Here is a 17,753-nt window from a genome sequence, read left to right on the forward strand (position 1 = left end):
ACTGCATCAGACTATTTTGTGGAATCAGACTCGTTCCACACATGATTTTATGTTTTTATTAGAACAAGCACTATGTAGCAGCAGTGTACAGTGTTCATGGAAAGATATGTACTTATACAATTGCACTTTAGAAGGTACCCATTAGGAAATGGATGTATAGAAGTCAGCTGACACAGTGCGTAGTGGTACATGTCAGGCTGAAACAAAAAGTATAAGTCCAATTGAGAAAACAAAACCTTTTGAAAGGCATTTGCAACATTCATTGGCAGGCTGTCATTTAAACATGCAGGTATATTAATAACCGATGAACTAGTCAGGAGGTCTAAACAGCCTCTCTGTCCTACTGTGATGAAACAAGAAAGCAACAGGATGTCTCAGATTTTTTTCTTTCACTTGAACAGGTCTCTGGAACAAGGTTGAACGTTTCAGTCAAGACAGACCATGACAATGTAAATAAACCGTTGATATTGTTCACAACAAAGATTTGAGTTGAAGTGGATGGTAAGTATGTATGGTCAGTGTAGGGCAAATCTTAGTACCAGTCCAATCAAGAGGGTAAATAACAATAAGCTGCTTGAATCATCTTGTAATGAATCCCTGCCTAAAGAAGATTTCGGATGTCAATACATTCTCAGGTAAATGTGACACATTCACAAAATGCAGGAAACTGTCATATGCTGACCACCATTATGTAGTAGAACCGGGAAAACACTACTCGATGGGGAATATGGTTTATTTAATCTTATATTGTATCCTTGTTTAGCTGGGGTTTGTTATCAGTACTGTGTGTGACGTGTTAATAAATGTCTTAAGGCACAGCAAGTGGAACTGGGGGAGCTGAGGGAGTTATAACTGAGGATATGAACAGACAGGAGAAACCTAGAAACATACACTGTATAAGTAAATTGACAGACAGTTTCTGAATAACTAAGAATATCAGAGTTTTTATAACCTAAAGTACTGTGTGAATAGTTTACACAAAATGTAGTTTTGCCTCACAAACCATTCACAAATGTACATACTTTACAGTTGTTCACTTATATAAAACATCTTTCCAATTTGTTTCAAATTCCTGCTTCATCCTTGACAAAGTCATGCAAAAGAAAGGTGAATGTTATCTTCCAAATGTATTTAAGTAATACCTTTTTAAAGATTATTTAACACACTGAACCTCATTGTGTATTTACTTACACATAGAGAGACAGAGGGAGGGGACATCAAATACATACATTAAAGCTGATATGCTTAGCAGGTTCGCAGTCATGATCTAGACTTCAAAAAGTCTATCGCTACTGTGTAATGCTAATGGACCACATCATAGCTGTATACTCTCTCGGAATTGGACACTTGTTGAAGAACATTCAATTACCTTACCTTGTGTGGTTATTATATAATACAATATAGATGCTTGTCTTTGGCTTCAACATCAACATTCTACCATGTTAAAACTTACATTATGAGCATTCTTAAAAACAAATTAGAAGTTGATGATTGAAAAACTCCAGCCATTTGCTTTCTTCTACAATAAAATGTTTCCACATAAGAACTTACAGTACGTTATGCATTTTCACGGAACTGGCAGTAGATGGCCCTAGTGTTTCATAATTCCCCAGTTGCGTAAGGAGGCGTAGTAGTGAGCATGTTGGTCATGTGGCTCAGGGTAGAGGACACTCTGACCTCCAATCTGCACTGGAGAGTAGTAGAGAGACCAGGTTCACTTCTCTTTCACTACGTCTCACATTTCAGAGAGGGGCTCGTCCCACGGTCTCAAGGAACATTGCATGAGAGCACTCTACAACAAGAACCACATAAGGGGGATACACATTTACGAGAGACTGCTGGCTGTCCCACTATATATGGAGGCAAATGAGCAGACAAGTGACATGGTTTAAAATTAGACTTTGGGCAGCAGGGTAATGGGTGCAGGGCCAAACATTCTGGGGAGGAATGTCTCCATATCATGAGGGGGACTAGGGGGACTACACATTGTCCCTATATTTACACTGTTGGCTGAGATTCAGCAATACAAATAAATTGTTTTACGAGGAATCACTCAAAATAACATGTTATGGGAGACCAGCATACGGGGAGCAGTATTGTCAACACATGTACCGGTAGTAATAATGATAGTGGTGACGAGGGTATTTCACATGAAGGGTCAAAAGCCAAGTTGTTTGCATACCAGTATTTACGTATCAGCTGTTGGACTTGTCTGGCGATGTCTGGTGATCTAACTTCCAGCCAAAAGGAATGGCTCTAGTGGGGTCGTCTTTGGGGAAATGCTCCAGCATACAGCATTGTTTTTCACCTATACCAATAATAGAAAATTTACTTTTTAAACAATTTTGGGTCCCAAGAGAGAATATAGCTATGATACAGATTTAACTCATGTAAAAGGGTAAAATAAAAAATAAATAAAAACAATCTGCCCATTCACACTATAGTATAACCTTTCAGTAAATTCTAAGATGAATTAAAGATATTTTACAAAAATATCTCTTTTTCTTTTATTTTTTACAACAAATTATGTTGATATAATATATAGCATTATGCCAATGAAAGCTGCACTTTAAGCATGCAATGGTACACAAGGTCAAAGGTCTAATTCGAACTAGTCTAAACCAAACTGCTCTCCGAAATCAAGTGGCTATCACTAAAAGCTTTCAAATGGGTGGTGTGGATAGGCGACTTTTTAAGGCAAGGACGTACTCAGAAGTCAAAACGGCTTAGGATAGATCTACATGGTAAGATTGTTGCCCTAACAACCCAGCCTCTGCAAGCACAATGAAGGTGATCCTAGGAGAGGAGGCTTGGACGGCTGACCACGGTGCCTCAGTATCCAATCAGGCCATCGGTCACCAAGCCATCTTTCAGCTCTGCAGTCCCTTGTGTCCATGCTCACCATAGTCTTGTCACTTAGACGTCCATTTTAAAACCTTATTGTGCATAGGTTAATTCCTCTCTGTCTGCAATGATGATATGGTGTGCGTAGCAATCCATGTGCTACCATAGGATGGGGTTTTCCATATTGATGAAGCCGGGGCTTTTGCGAAGCTCCCAGTATGTGTTGTTAGAGACCCACCTTTCCCGCTGATGGGCATCTACAACTTTCCTAAGAGAGATTAGACAGGCAGTCAATGAAAACTGCAGAGTTAAATGTCATAAATGTATAATCATATGACTCATATTATATGAGTAAAGCCAGCTGTCTTGGAGACACATCCCTGACCTACTACTCCTGATATTACTACTACTACAACTACTACTACTACTACTACTACTACTACTACTACTACTACTACTACTACTACTACTACTACTACCACTACTACTCCTGATATTACTGATACTACTACTACAACTACTACTACTACTACACTATTACTACTCCTGATATTACTGATACTACTACTGCTACTACTACTACTACTGCTACTACTACTACTACTACTACTACTGCTACTACTACTACTACTACTACTACTACTACTACTACCACTACTACTCCTGATATTACTGATACTACTACTACAACTACTACTACTACTACACTATTACTACTCCTGATATTACTGATACTACTACTGCTCCTGATACTACTACTACTACTACTACTACTACTACTACTACTACTCCTACTACTACTACTACTACTACTACTACTACTACTATTTCCCCTTAGAATTGACCTAGGGTATGGTTGTCTCGTTAGATCTATACTGGGTACTTACTTAAAGAAGCGTGGCTGGTGCTTGATCTCATCCTCCTCCTGCAACTTCCTCCTGGTCCGCTGCAGGTCCTCGATGCGCTGCTTCTCTGAGGCTGCCAGCTCTACATTCCCCTCCTCCAGATGCCTGAAGTGGAGTAACATTTGCAAAAATACACTGAAAAACTGCCACACACACAAACATTTCATCAAAACATTTGTTAGTAAAATAATATGAAACAAATCGTACACACATTGTACTGTCCAGTTAGGATGGGGTGTTTCAGTGTACATATTTTAGCCTATAAAATAGGACAAATGTGAAATGTTATTTTAAATGGTATTTGAATAATTCTTAGTTATTATTAATTATTGATTATTAGATATTAGTAACATTATTTTGAGTTATGCCTCATAACTGCGTGGGAATTGTTTGATTATATAGATCCGTTATGCGTAGGGATATTGGGGGCTGTGATTAGGTGCTTAAATAGTGGGAGACCGTGCGTAGGGGTTCATTGTGTGATGCCAGGACTCGAGGGATGCCACGGTTAGTGTTTGATGCGTGCTTTGTGTAACATTTATATGCTTTGTTTTAGTCTTTGAATGTGTCAGAGCTGTGTATTCATGTATGTTTTTGTTGTCTGCATTCGCAGGTTTTACAATCTATTCAATTTTCATAAAGAATAAGAAAAACGAATTGAATGGTATCCGTGTCCCTCAGTCCAGCCTTTCTGTCGGCGTTAGTAGACAGAACAATTGTAAAACCTACGGCCCGGGCATCAAAGAAATATCTTTGAAAAGATTCCCGAGGTGGTGGAGAAGTAAATTGACAGCCACATTCAGAGAGGAGTTCTCCGCGGGACGAATACAAGCGTCGAGGGAACTCGGAAAAGTGGCTGCAATTAACCGGAGCTAGTTAGCCAGGTGTGCTGTCTGTGAAGCGTGTCTGTGCAGAGCCTACTGGAAAAGTGACAGTGTCGGCAGCGCGAGACAGCAAGACCAGGAAAGCGGTCGGGTAAGCAACAGCACTGACCAGCGAACTAGTTCAAGCTGGATGTTTAGAGACTTGCCTTGCTGGATGTGTATAGAGACTTGCCTTGCTAGCCAGAGTGATTAACGTGGGACTGACCGTGTCGGCTAAAGTGGCTAAAGTGGCTAAAGTGGCTAAGCGGACTCGCGGAGTGATATTCTAACTGTGTGAGGAGGAGGAGACTAGTGCGTCACTGACGAGCACGAGAGGCTCACGGGAGAAGATCCGGAGTTTCAAAATAAGAGTTCCATTTATTCTTGCAGTAACCAGGAAGTAAATATACACAGAGGATCCGGAGTTTCAAAATAAGAGTCCCATTTATTCTGTCAGTAAATAAAGGAAGTAAATATACACAGAAGATCCGGAGTTTCAAACTAAGAGTCCCATTTATTCTGGCAGTAAATAAATGTCAGTTTTGACTGTAAAACGTCACAGTTGAATAAAACGAAAGTAAAAATACTAAGTGAGCAGTTTGAAGGGACTTAAATCTGTTAAAGAAAATAACAGCAGAGTTTGAATAAATATTTAAACATTGATAGCCTGTGAAAAGAGAAGGAAAATGGCTGAAGAGGACCAGTCCGTAGCTCAACTGAAAAAGGAGAGAAATTCAGCTAAATCCAACTTTAACCAAAAATCTGCCTTCATGCTCCTTGTTACACCCTCCATGGTCGAGAGCGAATTAAAGGTCCAGTGGCAGGCTTTCTCTAATGAAGCTGAGAAGCTCCTGGAAGCCAATAGTAGCTATGAAGAGGGTCTGCTTGCAGAAGCGGAAGAGGACCCCACCAAACTATCGGAACAACAGATGAGAGACATCGAGAAGGTGAGCAAAGACTGCATGACTAAATTGTCGAAGGTTGGCGATCTCGTAAAACTCCATCTGTGGTCAAGATACGGTGAAAGAAGAGTGTTGTTCGCGATCAGGGAGGCTGAACGAGCTAAAGAAGAGACAGAAGAGGTCCCATTGGGCCAGCTAGACCATGACTGCCATGAGAGACAAGTGCACCATTTAGAGGAGCTCACTACAGGAGCAGAGAGAGAGCTCTCTGTCTGGAGAGACTGGGCCCCTGTCGCTGCTATAGAAGACGTGGAGGGACGGCTGCATCATTTGATGTCCTCAAAGAACAAGCTCAGGCGAGATAGAGACGCCGAGATAGGAAAAGCTCAAAAGGCAACTGAGGAAGAAGACCGCGCCCGCCGCACAATAGCTGAAGGAAAGCGCCAGAGGGCTGAAGAGGAAGAACGCGCCAGACGCGCCCAGCTTATCCTGGCTCAACAGGCGGAGACTGAAGCACGGGCAGAGCTTGTTAAAGCCCAGCAAAAAGCGTTGGAGGAGACTCAAGCAGGCGCACAGGGTGGAAATGCAGCTACGAGAGGCATTCCAAAAGTGAGGCTGAAGCCTACAAGTCTCCCGACGTTTAGAGGTAGCATTCGGGAATACTACCGCTGGAGGAAGGATTGGGAAAGCCTACAGGAACAAGGCGATCCCTCCGGGTCTCCGGAAGTCAAGAAGTTTCAACTTCTGGAAAGTATAGAGGAGACCATAGTGAAGGATCTCAGGCTCGCGAGCCACAATACTGCCGAAGATGTCTTCAGGGTGCTAGAGAATAGTTTCGGAAACAAGAATGCAATCACCAACCTGATCGTAGCAGAGCTGCAGAAGATTTCTCCAGTCAAAGAGCACCAATTCAGGAAGGTGATTGATCTGATCCGAATCACAGAGAAAGCTCTAGCAGACCTTAAAGATCTTGACAATGAAGTAGCCATCAAAAACCCTCTGGTGACTGGAGCCATTGAAAACAAACTGCCACTCACTTTGAAAAAAGAGTGGCTTACTTTCAAACAAGACCCCCGAAATGGTTTCCAGCCGGAGAGATACTTTGACACCTTCCTGGACTTCCTACAAAAGCAGGAAAGCATCCTCGAACAGTTGGAGCAGATGGAGATCACGGAGATCCCAGAGAAGAATACTGGGAAGACGTTTGCTTTCACTAGAGCCACTGAGAGAGGCAGCGCTGATGACAATTGTGTTCTGTGCGAAGATAAACACAGAAGTAGGCTGTTCACCTGTAAGAAGTTCAGAGGCCTCGACTTGGCAGCAAGAAAGGCCGCGGTGAAGAAGTCTAGAGCCTGCCGGCTGTGCCTTTCATCACATGGCGCTGACGGAGAGTGTAACCTTAAATTCCTCTGCACCAAGAGAGGCTGCAAAGAAGGAGAGTCGTCAGACCACCATTACCTTCTCTGCCCCAGTAGAGACAGTAAGAAGGATGGTGGGGAAAAGAGAGAAACTCCAAGTAGCGGCGGTGAACGTGCAAGGAGTTTGACCGTTGAACAGGAAGAGGTCTTGTCCCAACTCGCTCCAGAGATTGGGAGAAAAGTCAGGAGAGCCTTCACGAATAAGACAGCAGTTACGAGCTGCACTGAAGCAAAATCCGGGAAGCTCCTGGAACCCTGTGGAAGCCTGTGGAACCCTGTGGAAGCCTGTGAACCCAAATGCGGGGGATGTCGTTGTGGAGCGTGCCAGCCGGGTGAAAAAGAGATGACCCTGGCGGAAGAAAAGGAGCTGGAGAGGATAAAGGAGGGTCTGTCCTATGTCGCCAGCGATCACCACAGCGATGCTCCACATTGGGATGCTAGTTACCCTTGGACAGAGGATCCATCCAGTCTACCGAACAACAGAGGAGCTGTGATGGCAACATTCCTAAGAACGGAGAAACGCCTCCTGAAACAGCCGGAGTGGCGAACTGCCTACGGAGAGCAGGTTCACGAGATGGTAAGGAGGGGCGCAGCAGTGAGGCTCACACCAGAGAAGATTCAAGAGTGGAAAGGTCCGGTTTGGTGCGAGAGCCACCTGGTTGCACCCAATCCCCATTCTGTGACAACACCGGTCCGGTTAGTGTGGAACAGTAGCCAATCATACAAAGGTGTCAGCATGAACGACCTTCTGTTAAAGGGGCCAGACGTGTTGAACCCCATCAGGGCTGTGCTCCTGCGGTTTCGGACTGGGGAGCATGCGGCCCTGGACGACATCACCAAAATGTACAACTCTATGTGGCTGAAGAACCGAGAGATACACCTGCACAGGGTCCTTTGGAGAGACGATCCTGAAGAGGACATCGGGGAGTACGCCATCACGAGGGAGAACATTGGAGACCGTCCTGCTGGTTGCATTGCTCAACTAGCAATGAGGGAGACAGCAGGGCTACCTCAGTTCATTGAAAGGGAGGAAGAGCATCGTGTCTTGGAGAAAGACAGCTACGTCGACGACATCTTGACTTCCCATGATGATCTGAAGATGCTCGACACCATCACAAGTGGAGTGGAGGAGATCTTGAGCGCTGGAGGGTTCTTTCTAAAGCCGTGGGTCCGGTCTGGCCAAGGTGGGAGGAGAAAGGACGACGCCAGAACCTGTGGAGGGGAGAGGCCTGGAGCGACATCCAAAACCCTGGTGCTACCAAATCAGCTGAAACAAGAGGCAAGAGGCGGGAGCTCAGCCAAGGAAACGTGGGACCCGGGGAAGACAGGGTCTCCAACCGAGTGGTCGTGGATCCCCGGTGAGTGCAATGGGGCCGACATCAGCACAAGAGGAGCAGTTCCTGAAAAACTGAGCGAAGATTCTCTGTGGCAGAATGGACCTGGATTCCTGGAGAAGCCTTTTGAGGAGTGGCCCGTGAAATCAGCGGCAGAAGTGGCAGCTGATGCTCGAGAAAGTGTGAATAAGCTCAAACGGAAGGCCTTCTCAGGAGCGCTCACCAGGGCCCTGCCTCTCCAGGAGGAGCCAAAACAAGAGAAAAGAAAGGCTCTGGCAAGCTGCCCGGGGTCGTCCTCCACCGGGATGTCAGGAGGATGGTTGTTCTCCTCCCCATTGAGGAACAAGGGACATTGGTAGCCTCCCTAGACTAGTAGCTAGATCGGCTAGGTGGGAGGTGTACTGTCCAGTTAGGATGGGGTGTTTCAGTGTACATATTTTAGCCTATAAAATAGGACAAATGTGAAATGTTATTTTAAATGGTATTTGAATAATTCTTAGTTATTATTAATTATTGATTATTAGATATTAGTAACATTATTTTGAGTTATGCCTCATAACTGCGTGGGAATTGTTTGATTATATAGATCCGTTATGCGTAGGGATATTGGGGGCTGTGATTAGGTGCTTAAATAGTGGGAGACCGTGCGTAGGGGTTCATTGTGTGATGCCAGGACTCGAGGGATGCCACGGTTAGTGTTTGATGCGTGCTTTGTGTAACATTTATATGCTTTGTTTTAGTCTTTGAATGTGTCAGAGCTGTGTATTCATGTATGTTTTTGTTGTCTGCATTCGCAGGTTTTACAATCTATTCAATTTTCATAAAGAATAAGAAAAACGAATTGAATGGTATCCGTGTCCCTCAGTCCAGCCTTTCTGTCGGCGTTAGTAGACAGAACACACATCATGTTCATGCAGTCAAATGTGTAGGATAATGCTACCACTTTCTCTCTGCAGGGGGCAGCAGTAGCACACAGGGGCAGCAGCACACAGTGCATTTCCAAGTTATCAGGGTATTACATAAGTCTCAGTTCTCTATTGGCTGTTCTGTGTCGTTGGGTAAGGGGAGTCTGTACCTTTGGTCAGGTCTGAATCGTGCGTCAGTAAGGGGTAGCATATCTTTCATCTCAGGGCAAAGCTCATTGAGCTCAATGGCAAACCTGGTGAAGCCGTAATACAGCTCATAGTCGGTAGGCATGGACCCTGACAGAGGGACAGAACATTTACAGATATCAAGAATCAGTTCAATGTCTTTTCACAATTGTGTGGACTATTGACACCTATGTAATTTGTTAAGACATCATGGCCTCATATCAGGCTATCAAAAACGTCATTATTATGCTTAACAATTGCTCCTCTAAGAGAGGTTGCTCAGTAGCCATATTCTTCTCTTTCATTGGTCCTCCTCACAATCCAATCAGAACTGTTAGGAGCACCCTACATAGATGATTGACATCCTCACCCGGCCTCCAGATGCATTTTGCGGAAGGCGGAACTCCACAGTACAGGCCCTCATGCCATTTGCCAAACAGCCGGTGTACCACTTTCCCCTCTTGGTCCATGACAAAACCTTGAACCTCATTCACATTAGAACTCCAGTAGTTTCCCTGAAAGTAACATGAGATAAAATCAATCAAAATGTGCTCATGACATTCATGTTATTAGAAGGTTTTCTTCAAGTCCAAATATAGTTACCTATTCAACCTATAAACAGTCACTACTGCTTCACTCAGTAGACCCAAGCTACCCAAGCAATCTCAATCTCTCTATCCATCTCTCTATCCTTCTCTCATCTATCTAACCTTCATCATACATAGAACCAACCAACCAACCAAACCATCTTTAAACATTATCCGCTACCTTAATAAGACTCACTTTCTTTAAACTAGGCTACCTAGCAAATATATAAGTAACTATCTATCTATCAATTTATCCTCCAACCCATCTTTAAATGTCTTTATATTTCAAGAACACCATCATTCCATTAACTGCAGTAATAGCTTAATTTAGTGACACATGCCGCACAAACTTTAGCACACAGTTGCTTTGGGATGGTCTGAAATGTCCATAGCTGAGTTTACTAATGCTTTACCTTGACGAAGGTGAGTTTGCAGATACAGGCACTGCTTTTGGTGTTCCTAATGGTGATCTCTCCATAGTGTTCAATCCACCTCCTCCCGCTTAGGATGTTGTGCACACAGGTTGTGACTTTGTTCCATTCATATTGATCACCAAAGCTGAATGTTAAGATAACAGTTGGGAAAACAAACAGCATGAGACTCCATCATGGTGGCTGTAGTACAATGATACAGCCAATGATAATCATTTTCATTTGCATCGTTGAGATTACTGGGGTAAATAATCACACAGAGCATAGAAGAATCAAAAACAAAGCAGTAGGGGATTGTGGGTAACTGTGCAATCTCATTTCTTGTCATGGCAGACACAACGCAATGCCTGCTTCATTTTTTAGAGGGCGAGAAATAGAGGCCACTGAGCCCAAATAGAGCCCGTTGAGCACAAATAGAGCCCATTGAGAAATAGAGCCCCTACTTACTTTTTTGGTGGGTGAGAAATAGTGCCCAGCCTAGCTCCATCCTCCCTAACCCTGTCAAGGACACTTCAACAGGATGTAGCTCCTCAAATTATCCCTGGGCCCAGCATGAAGCCCCCTAGCACAGTGTGGAATGATGACTGTTGCAGGAGGATGTCAACAGGGGCCTGTGTGGTCTAAATAGGTGAGGCCACTATTGTTGAACCAACTCGGCAGCTCCAACAGGGAGAGACAGTGGGGATATCTATAGAGGACACCAACAAGGCAGGTAGGATGAGTGTGTGTGTGGCTAGAAGGCAGGGAAGGGACACCGCTGGATTACCTTGGAAGCATGACATTGACCGTCCCAATCGGCAGGATTTCCATCGATTTCCCCCAGAACTTGTTTTTCCATCTAACATCTGGAGAGAAACAGGAAGCAGAAGGCATTTAAAATCTATGTACTGCAGATACTGTATGTCACATGAATAGATACATCTACATACAGCTAAGTCTAGATTTCTGTTTTTCTGTATAGTAAAACATCTTTTTGGTCAACTCAGGGAATTTTCTCTTGTCACGACTCTCGATTAAAAGAAAGGCACAAGTGTTTTGAGACGTTAATTAAACAGATGACCTACCTTGCCAGAAGGTGAACTTTTTGGATTCACAGTGACAAGCTGAAATGGGTGGATGGTGGCTCACCTTAAAGAGAGAACATGTAGTAAGATACACATGCTGCTTTAGGTGAAGATTAGGGCTACTGCAGACATTTTTTCAATAATATCAGAACATTATTATTATAAATGTGGCATGAGATAAAAATGGAGTGTCATTGTGTCATCATGGCTGATGTGGACTGACACACCCGCACTTAGGGTAAGTGCAGAGGTTCAAGGAGAAGAGTGGAGAACTGACACTAACAGGATCACCATTATGAAGAGAGACTGAGGCAGAATGATATCCTTCAGTGACCCCCCCCCCCCCCACAGACAAACACACACACACACACACACACACACACACACACACACACACACACACACACACACACACACACACAGAGCAGAGAGAGGCACACTGCAGTGATAGGCTCTTTAACTACACTGAATGCATGGAGACCTTTCAATATCACTCCACTCAGCACTGTGCAACATGATACAGCTTGGGGGTCATGTACTGTTAAATACATTTAGACGTCAGTGCATGAAAGAGGAAGGTACATCTGACCTGTTTAAATGTTACATGTTACATATTTTGCTCCCTTAGATACTGAAGTCATATTTTAGGCCCCATTCATTATGGAAATATGTCCACACCTTGCAGAAACGTCAAACTACCAAATATTATGACAGAATCCCCATATGAACTCTGTCTGCATTACATAGTTTACTATACTTTTCTATGGTATAATTCACTTAAGGATTTTCTTCAAGTCTATTACAGCGTAGCAAAGTGACATTTCAGAAAAATAATGCAAACAATGTCTTCCGAGACTGAGTTGGAGTGGATGATGTTTTGGAAATATTTCCACAATGAAGGAGGCCTATGGGGCCTAAAACATCACTAAGGAAGAAACATACAGTATGTAACTATACACTCTCCGGGTTAATAAACTACACGAAGGTCGGGGCCAAACCAGGACCCCATCCCTTTAAAGGACATTAATTGAGTAATATTTTTTTTTTAATGGGTTAAACTTACAGTGACATTTGACTAAGCAAGTGAATCATCAATTCACCAGTCGTAGCAGGAAGAGTAATCTAGCTCAGGCCAGGGGCCATTGGCAGTAATCGTGATAGAAGAAGACACAGGAGAAACAGTACAAGGTGGAGGAGTGGAGTGAACAGGCTGGTGTTTGGGGGGAGACCATCGCCTGCAGGTAGGCAGGGGCTGTCCGTTTTGCTGCCTGGAAGCAAGCACCAGGGTCTTGAATCTGATGCAAGCTGCTATTGGGAGCCAGTGCAGGGTGCGAAGGAGGGGAGAACATTTGGGGAGATTGAACACCAGACGGGCAGCAGCATTCTGGATGAGCTGCAGAGGTCTGATGGCGGAGGCGGGGAGCCCGGCCAGGAGTGCGTTGCAGTAGTCAAGGCGGGAGATGACCAGTGATTGGGTCAAGAGTTGCGCTGCTTCTCTGGTGAGGAATGGTCGTATCCTTCTGATGTTGTAAGGAAGAATCTGCAGGAGCGTGCTGTCGCGATGTTCTCCGCACAGGATAGGCGGTTGTCCAGGATCATTCCAAGGTTCTTGGCTGTCTGGGAGGGGGTTACTGTAGAGTTCTCCATTGTGATGGAGAAGTCTTGGAGAGGGCAGGCTTTCCCAGGGACGAAGAGTAGCTCAGTCTTGTTAAGGTTGAGCTTGATTTAGCAGATGCCTTTATCCAAAGCGACTTACAACAAATGCATTTGACTAAGTAAGTGAATCATCTATCCCTCAGTCATAGCAGAAAAAGCAATCTACTGTATGCTCGGGCCAGGGGCCATTGGAAGTCATAATGCTAGAAGAAGGAACAATTACGTTTTTTCTTTTTAAACAGTAGAGAAACTCTACACGGGGGTAGAGGGAATGTCGAGGTCTAAGGAGGGACAGTCAAGGTGTAGCCTGAAGAGATGGGTTAATACATGTAGGCCAGAGCAACTGTTCCTACCTGTTCAGAGAAGAAACAAAGGCCCTTGTCTTCCCTGATACATTCATATGTCTCTCCAAGCAGAGGGTTGAATGGCTTACTTCCCGCTCTGTAGTACGTTGATGAATATCCTGAGATTACGAAAGCAGCAACTATGACCTGCAGCACAGTAAAACCAACACAAACAAGTAACCTTACTATAAACATGAACACTTCAAGTCAACAACATCTGCTGATAACTTTTATTTTTTTATTTAAAATTTGTTTTTCAGATTTTATCCCTTTTTCACCCAATTTGGTAGCCAATTTAACCCAACTTAGCATCCAATTATCCCCTGCCTATTGCATGGGATCCGCCGCACGACCCCGTGGCCGGCAGTCCCAGAGGAGGGCGCCAGGCAGACTAGGCTGACTGGCTCCTCGAGCCCAGTACCGTGCTGATAACTTTTAAAGGTATAGTTGAGGTTATTTGATATTAGACCTCATTGTCCACTTACTTGGAGTGTTGCAGGCACACCCAGACCCTTTTTTCATGGAAAATTAGGTCTAACATCGAAAAACCTGAATCATCCCTTTAACAAACAATGAACCGTATTTGGCTCTAAGATTAATAATCTTTGTGTCACATGTCAAAGATAGCATCAAGTTACACACCAGTACATAATCTGTTTACACCGTCCAGATAATAACATAATCATAAAAGGCTTTTTGGAAGCATAAGTCTGACATTAGTATGCACACACTGTTACCCTGACAGAAGGAGAATGACAAAGATGAGATGAACCAAGGTGGACAGCTGCATGGGAGTGTGATAGCTGGCAGCCTCGTCCCTGTGAGTGGCCAGGGCTGTTGTTGTTCAGACTGTTTACGTTGGCTTGTCACCGTCAATGTCATCTCACAGAGAGAGACTATTTAACATGTCTGTCAGCACCGCCAGGGCTGGGACTCATACAATACACTACAGTGGTGGTGGTGATGTGAGACTGTGAGAGGCTGCTAGTGTAAATGTGGTTAATGTGGTTCTAATGTGACACTGATACATGGCACATCTCTCCTGTCCTCGACTGGAATGCGTCAACCACAGAGATACAGCAGTGTTCTCTGTCAATGGTGTCAACCCTGTGGGCTATATACTCACATGGAGTTACTGTACCATTAGGCTATACTGAACCTTGCAGTGTTAGAGTAAAAAGGAGGTACACTAGGGGCGTTTCAAACCGTAGCCATAAAGCTACTGGGAGAGAGTGGCGAGCATACTGTAAATCTCCATGGGGGGGGGGGTGCTGGGGGTATGGGCTGTACCATGCGTTCATAGGGGTCCTCCGTATCAGCAGCCTTGTCCAGCAGCTCTGTGTACTCCAGCTCCTCACACATGTGTTGCAGGGTGTTGAGGGGCTCGTTGAGCTCCACAGGCATGGACACCTTGGACAGGTCCTTTCCGATGTTGTTCCTCAGGATGTTCCACAGGTTGATGTTGCTGATGTCCGGCGAGGGGGCGGGGAGACACGTGCGCCGCCCGTTACGGAAGGCACTTCCTGCCAGGTCTCCGTTCGCCACTGAAACGGGAAGAGGAATTTGCAGTCACAGAGCATGCTCAGGACAGAGTCAAGAACGACGTGGATTCATCCGTTCTCTACTGCTTGCATTTCACTGCCGTCATCATTACTTTCACTCTGAGCATTACTTTCACTCATTACACAAATGTAGGTAATAGATGGCCCTAGAGTAGACCTATGTAGCGAGGGCTCTCCTACACTATCCAGTGATAGCTTTCATAAGGCCTGAGTGCAGCTCTCGGCACATAGGAGGCCTGCCAGGTCAGGGCTGCCTCACTGATAAATGAACTTTGTAGTGAAGGGGTTTGGAGGGTGAGGAGGCGGTGGCGCTGGCAGGCCAGGGCAGGGTTGGCTGGAACCTCTTAGGGGAAGGGGTCACCACCTCACATCACATTAGCCCCCCCTGCTCTAATGGAAGGCACTGGGAGCCGGGGAGGGTGGAATGCCTACTTTGTCTTGAGATGTTATCGGTCACGCTGGCGTTGTCCTCTGAAATGTTATCACTCACATCACTGACGTATGACTCATCGTCTGAGGCCTGAAGGGGGAGGGGGGGGGGGGGGGGACAAAAGAGGCAGTGAGTCAGTACAGTGTTCCACACACACACACACACACACACCCACACACACACACACACACACACACACACACACACACACACACACACACACATACTGCAGTTTGCCAGTGGCTAACAAACTGCAGTCAGCCACAGCGCTGGCTATCTCTCCCTCTGCAGTAATCACAAGATGAGACACTGCAGCATTTTCTGTGGACTTTATATAGTAACATACAATGAAGCCATTGACCGTGCCAGAACAGCATAGTGGCTGCTGGCTGTAATAGCCTCTATTACATCCGCCTGCTGGAAGAGCTTTCTTGGCCAGCAGGAAGTGTGGTGCCGGTCTGAATGGGCCTGGCACCTGAGCCAGAGCCCTTGGCCCCGAGGTGCTGATGGTGAGTAATCTTTCAGCATGGCTATACAGTATGTGTACCTGGGGAGCAGCCAAGTTCATAGCCTCCTATGGGGCCATACTTACTGGTGCTTAGTATTCATGGGAATGAAAAGAGCTTGGGAAAGACAGAAGTGATCTGTCTCGAGGATGAGCCGTGTCAAATCCATAAAGAAAGGCTTATCGTTGAAAAACCTGGAGTTGGTAGTCACGGGGGGACAGTGGCATGAGAAACGCTGTGGTTTAGGCCCCAGTTGGGGGATTAGGAATCAGGCTAGAACAGAGAGGCCCCTCCAGTTGGTCTGGCTTTGTTCGAGTTTCCGTTGTGTGTTATCTCTGTCCCTCACACACTCTCATTAATCGCTGACTAACTCCAGCTCCACTCTGCCATCAGCGATGCTTTATCTGAGCTCCCAGCAATTTGACAAGTTTACCCCCCCCCCCTTTCCCCTTCCCCCAACAGCACTACATCAATTCAATCTCCTCCCCGTGGTCCTATTGCCATCCTCTTCTCTTAATGTTTCAATGTATGTCTTGCCATTGGTCTCACCTCATTCTCTGAGGAGCTGGCCGACAGAAGCACCTCCTGGGCGTCGAAGAACTCGGACACCGACTCAGACATGGAGAGTCTGCTCTCGTTGGAGGTCTGTTGAGTCAGAGGGATCCCTGTCTGTTCACTGGCCTGAAGGGAAAGACAGAGAAAACCCATCAGCACACCTTCATTTCAGGGTGTGTCCGGTGACAGGGATAGGAGACAGCACTGCGCATTGTAACATAGTGTATTATAGGGAGTCGGTGGGGATTGGAATCATAGACTGAGGTCGACATCGTCTTCTGATGAGTCATTTATCCATTTACCTTCATGCCAGGGTCAGCATACTTGAATGATCATTTAAGCTCAACTGCCAAGATATACCGTACTGGTAAGACAATCATTCTTTTACAGACGGGAATCAATAATGTAATTGACAAATGCAGTAAGCAGACATCACACAATGTATCCCCCGTTCACTACGTCCAGAAGAATACTGTACAAGCAGCATACAAGGACGCTCGTATTCCTGCCGTAGAGACACTCAGTACTGCGATGGCAACTTTCCTGCCAGTAGGCCACAGTTCTTTTGGGGATTACAAACACATATAGTGGATTGATCCAGTTGAAGGGAGTACAGTACCTCATCAGGACTGGGTATGATGTTCACACTGACCACTTGCTCATTCAGGACCGACTCAGAGTGGATGCGGCTCAGTCGGGTTTTAAGCTCCGCGTTTTGGGAGAGGGCCTGAAAATGGGATCAACAATGACCAAAGATTAGTGGTCTGTTGAGTGCAGAATGAAATACAATGTGAAATGGTGCATTGAGGGGATAAACATTATCTCTACATCTATACACTCTAAGTCTTCAGTTCTACAACGATTTAAAAAGAAAAATCGGAGGCTCAATTACACAAGTACACAACTGTCACCGCAATATATATAATGTTCCATACGGACACTGTAGATTGTACAGTCGCCCACTCAAACCCACCAAACAGGTTACCCCGAGGAGAGATGCAGCTGGCCTAACTACCCTTAGCTCAACTAAAGGCCATGTTGACATCAAAATCCTCTCTGTAGCCATACCATGACTACACTATCTCACGCCCACATGGCTTGATATACCCTTGACCCGCACTATTAAGAAAGACTCCAATTAAGAACAAATCAGAGATAAACCGGTTGACACATTTAAGGAAAATTATGTCAACTGTCAGCCTGTCCAATTAAATCATCGGGCCACCAGAAGCCCTGAGGAGCAGAGGTAATGAACTTCCTG

General features: G+C 45.1%; 1 protein-coding gene across 3 annotated transcripts in view; it reads right to left on the minus strand.

The window, feature by feature from the left end:
- Positions 1-69: 69 nt before the first annotated feature.
- Positions 70-17,753, minus strand: part of osbpl6 (oxysterol binding protein-like 6) — a gene marked incomplete at its 5' end in the record, with an annotated part of 35,029 nt that continues 17,345 nt past the window's right edge. For 2 of the 3 annotated variants that reach the window (XM_080535619.1, XM_080535618.1), the window contains 12 exons: positions 70-3,112; positions 3,732-3,854; positions 9,342-9,468; positions 9,728-9,872; positions 10,358-10,502; positions 11,142-11,220; positions 11,440-11,503; positions 13,449-13,586; positions 14,730-14,983; positions 15,434-15,521; positions 16,487-16,618; positions 17,112-17,219. In XM_080535619.1, the coding sequence (XP_080391745.1) occupies positions 3,004-3,112; positions 3,732-3,854; positions 9,342-9,468; positions 9,728-9,872; positions 10,358-10,502; positions 11,142-11,220; positions 11,440-11,503; positions 13,449-13,586; positions 14,730-14,983; positions 15,434-15,521; positions 16,487-16,618; positions 17,112-17,219 (1,512 nt within the window). In that variant the 3' untranslated portion in view covers positions 70-3,003. The remainder of the gene's footprint in view (positions 3,113-3,731; positions 3,855-9,341; positions 9,469-9,727; positions 9,873-10,357; positions 10,503-11,141; positions 11,221-11,439; positions 11,504-13,448; positions 13,587-14,729; positions 14,984-15,433; positions 15,522-16,486; positions 16,619-17,111; positions 17,220-17,753) is intronic. The other variant, XM_080535620.1, reaches the window with a different exon arrangement.

The sequence above is a fragment of the Nansenia antarctica genome (assembly GCF_963989245.1).
Source record: "Nansenia antarctica genome assembly, chromosome: 7".
In the NCBI taxonomy this organism is placed as follows: domain Eukaryota; kingdom Metazoa; phylum Chordata; class Actinopteri; order Argentiniformes; family Microstomatidae; genus Nansenia; species Nansenia antarctica.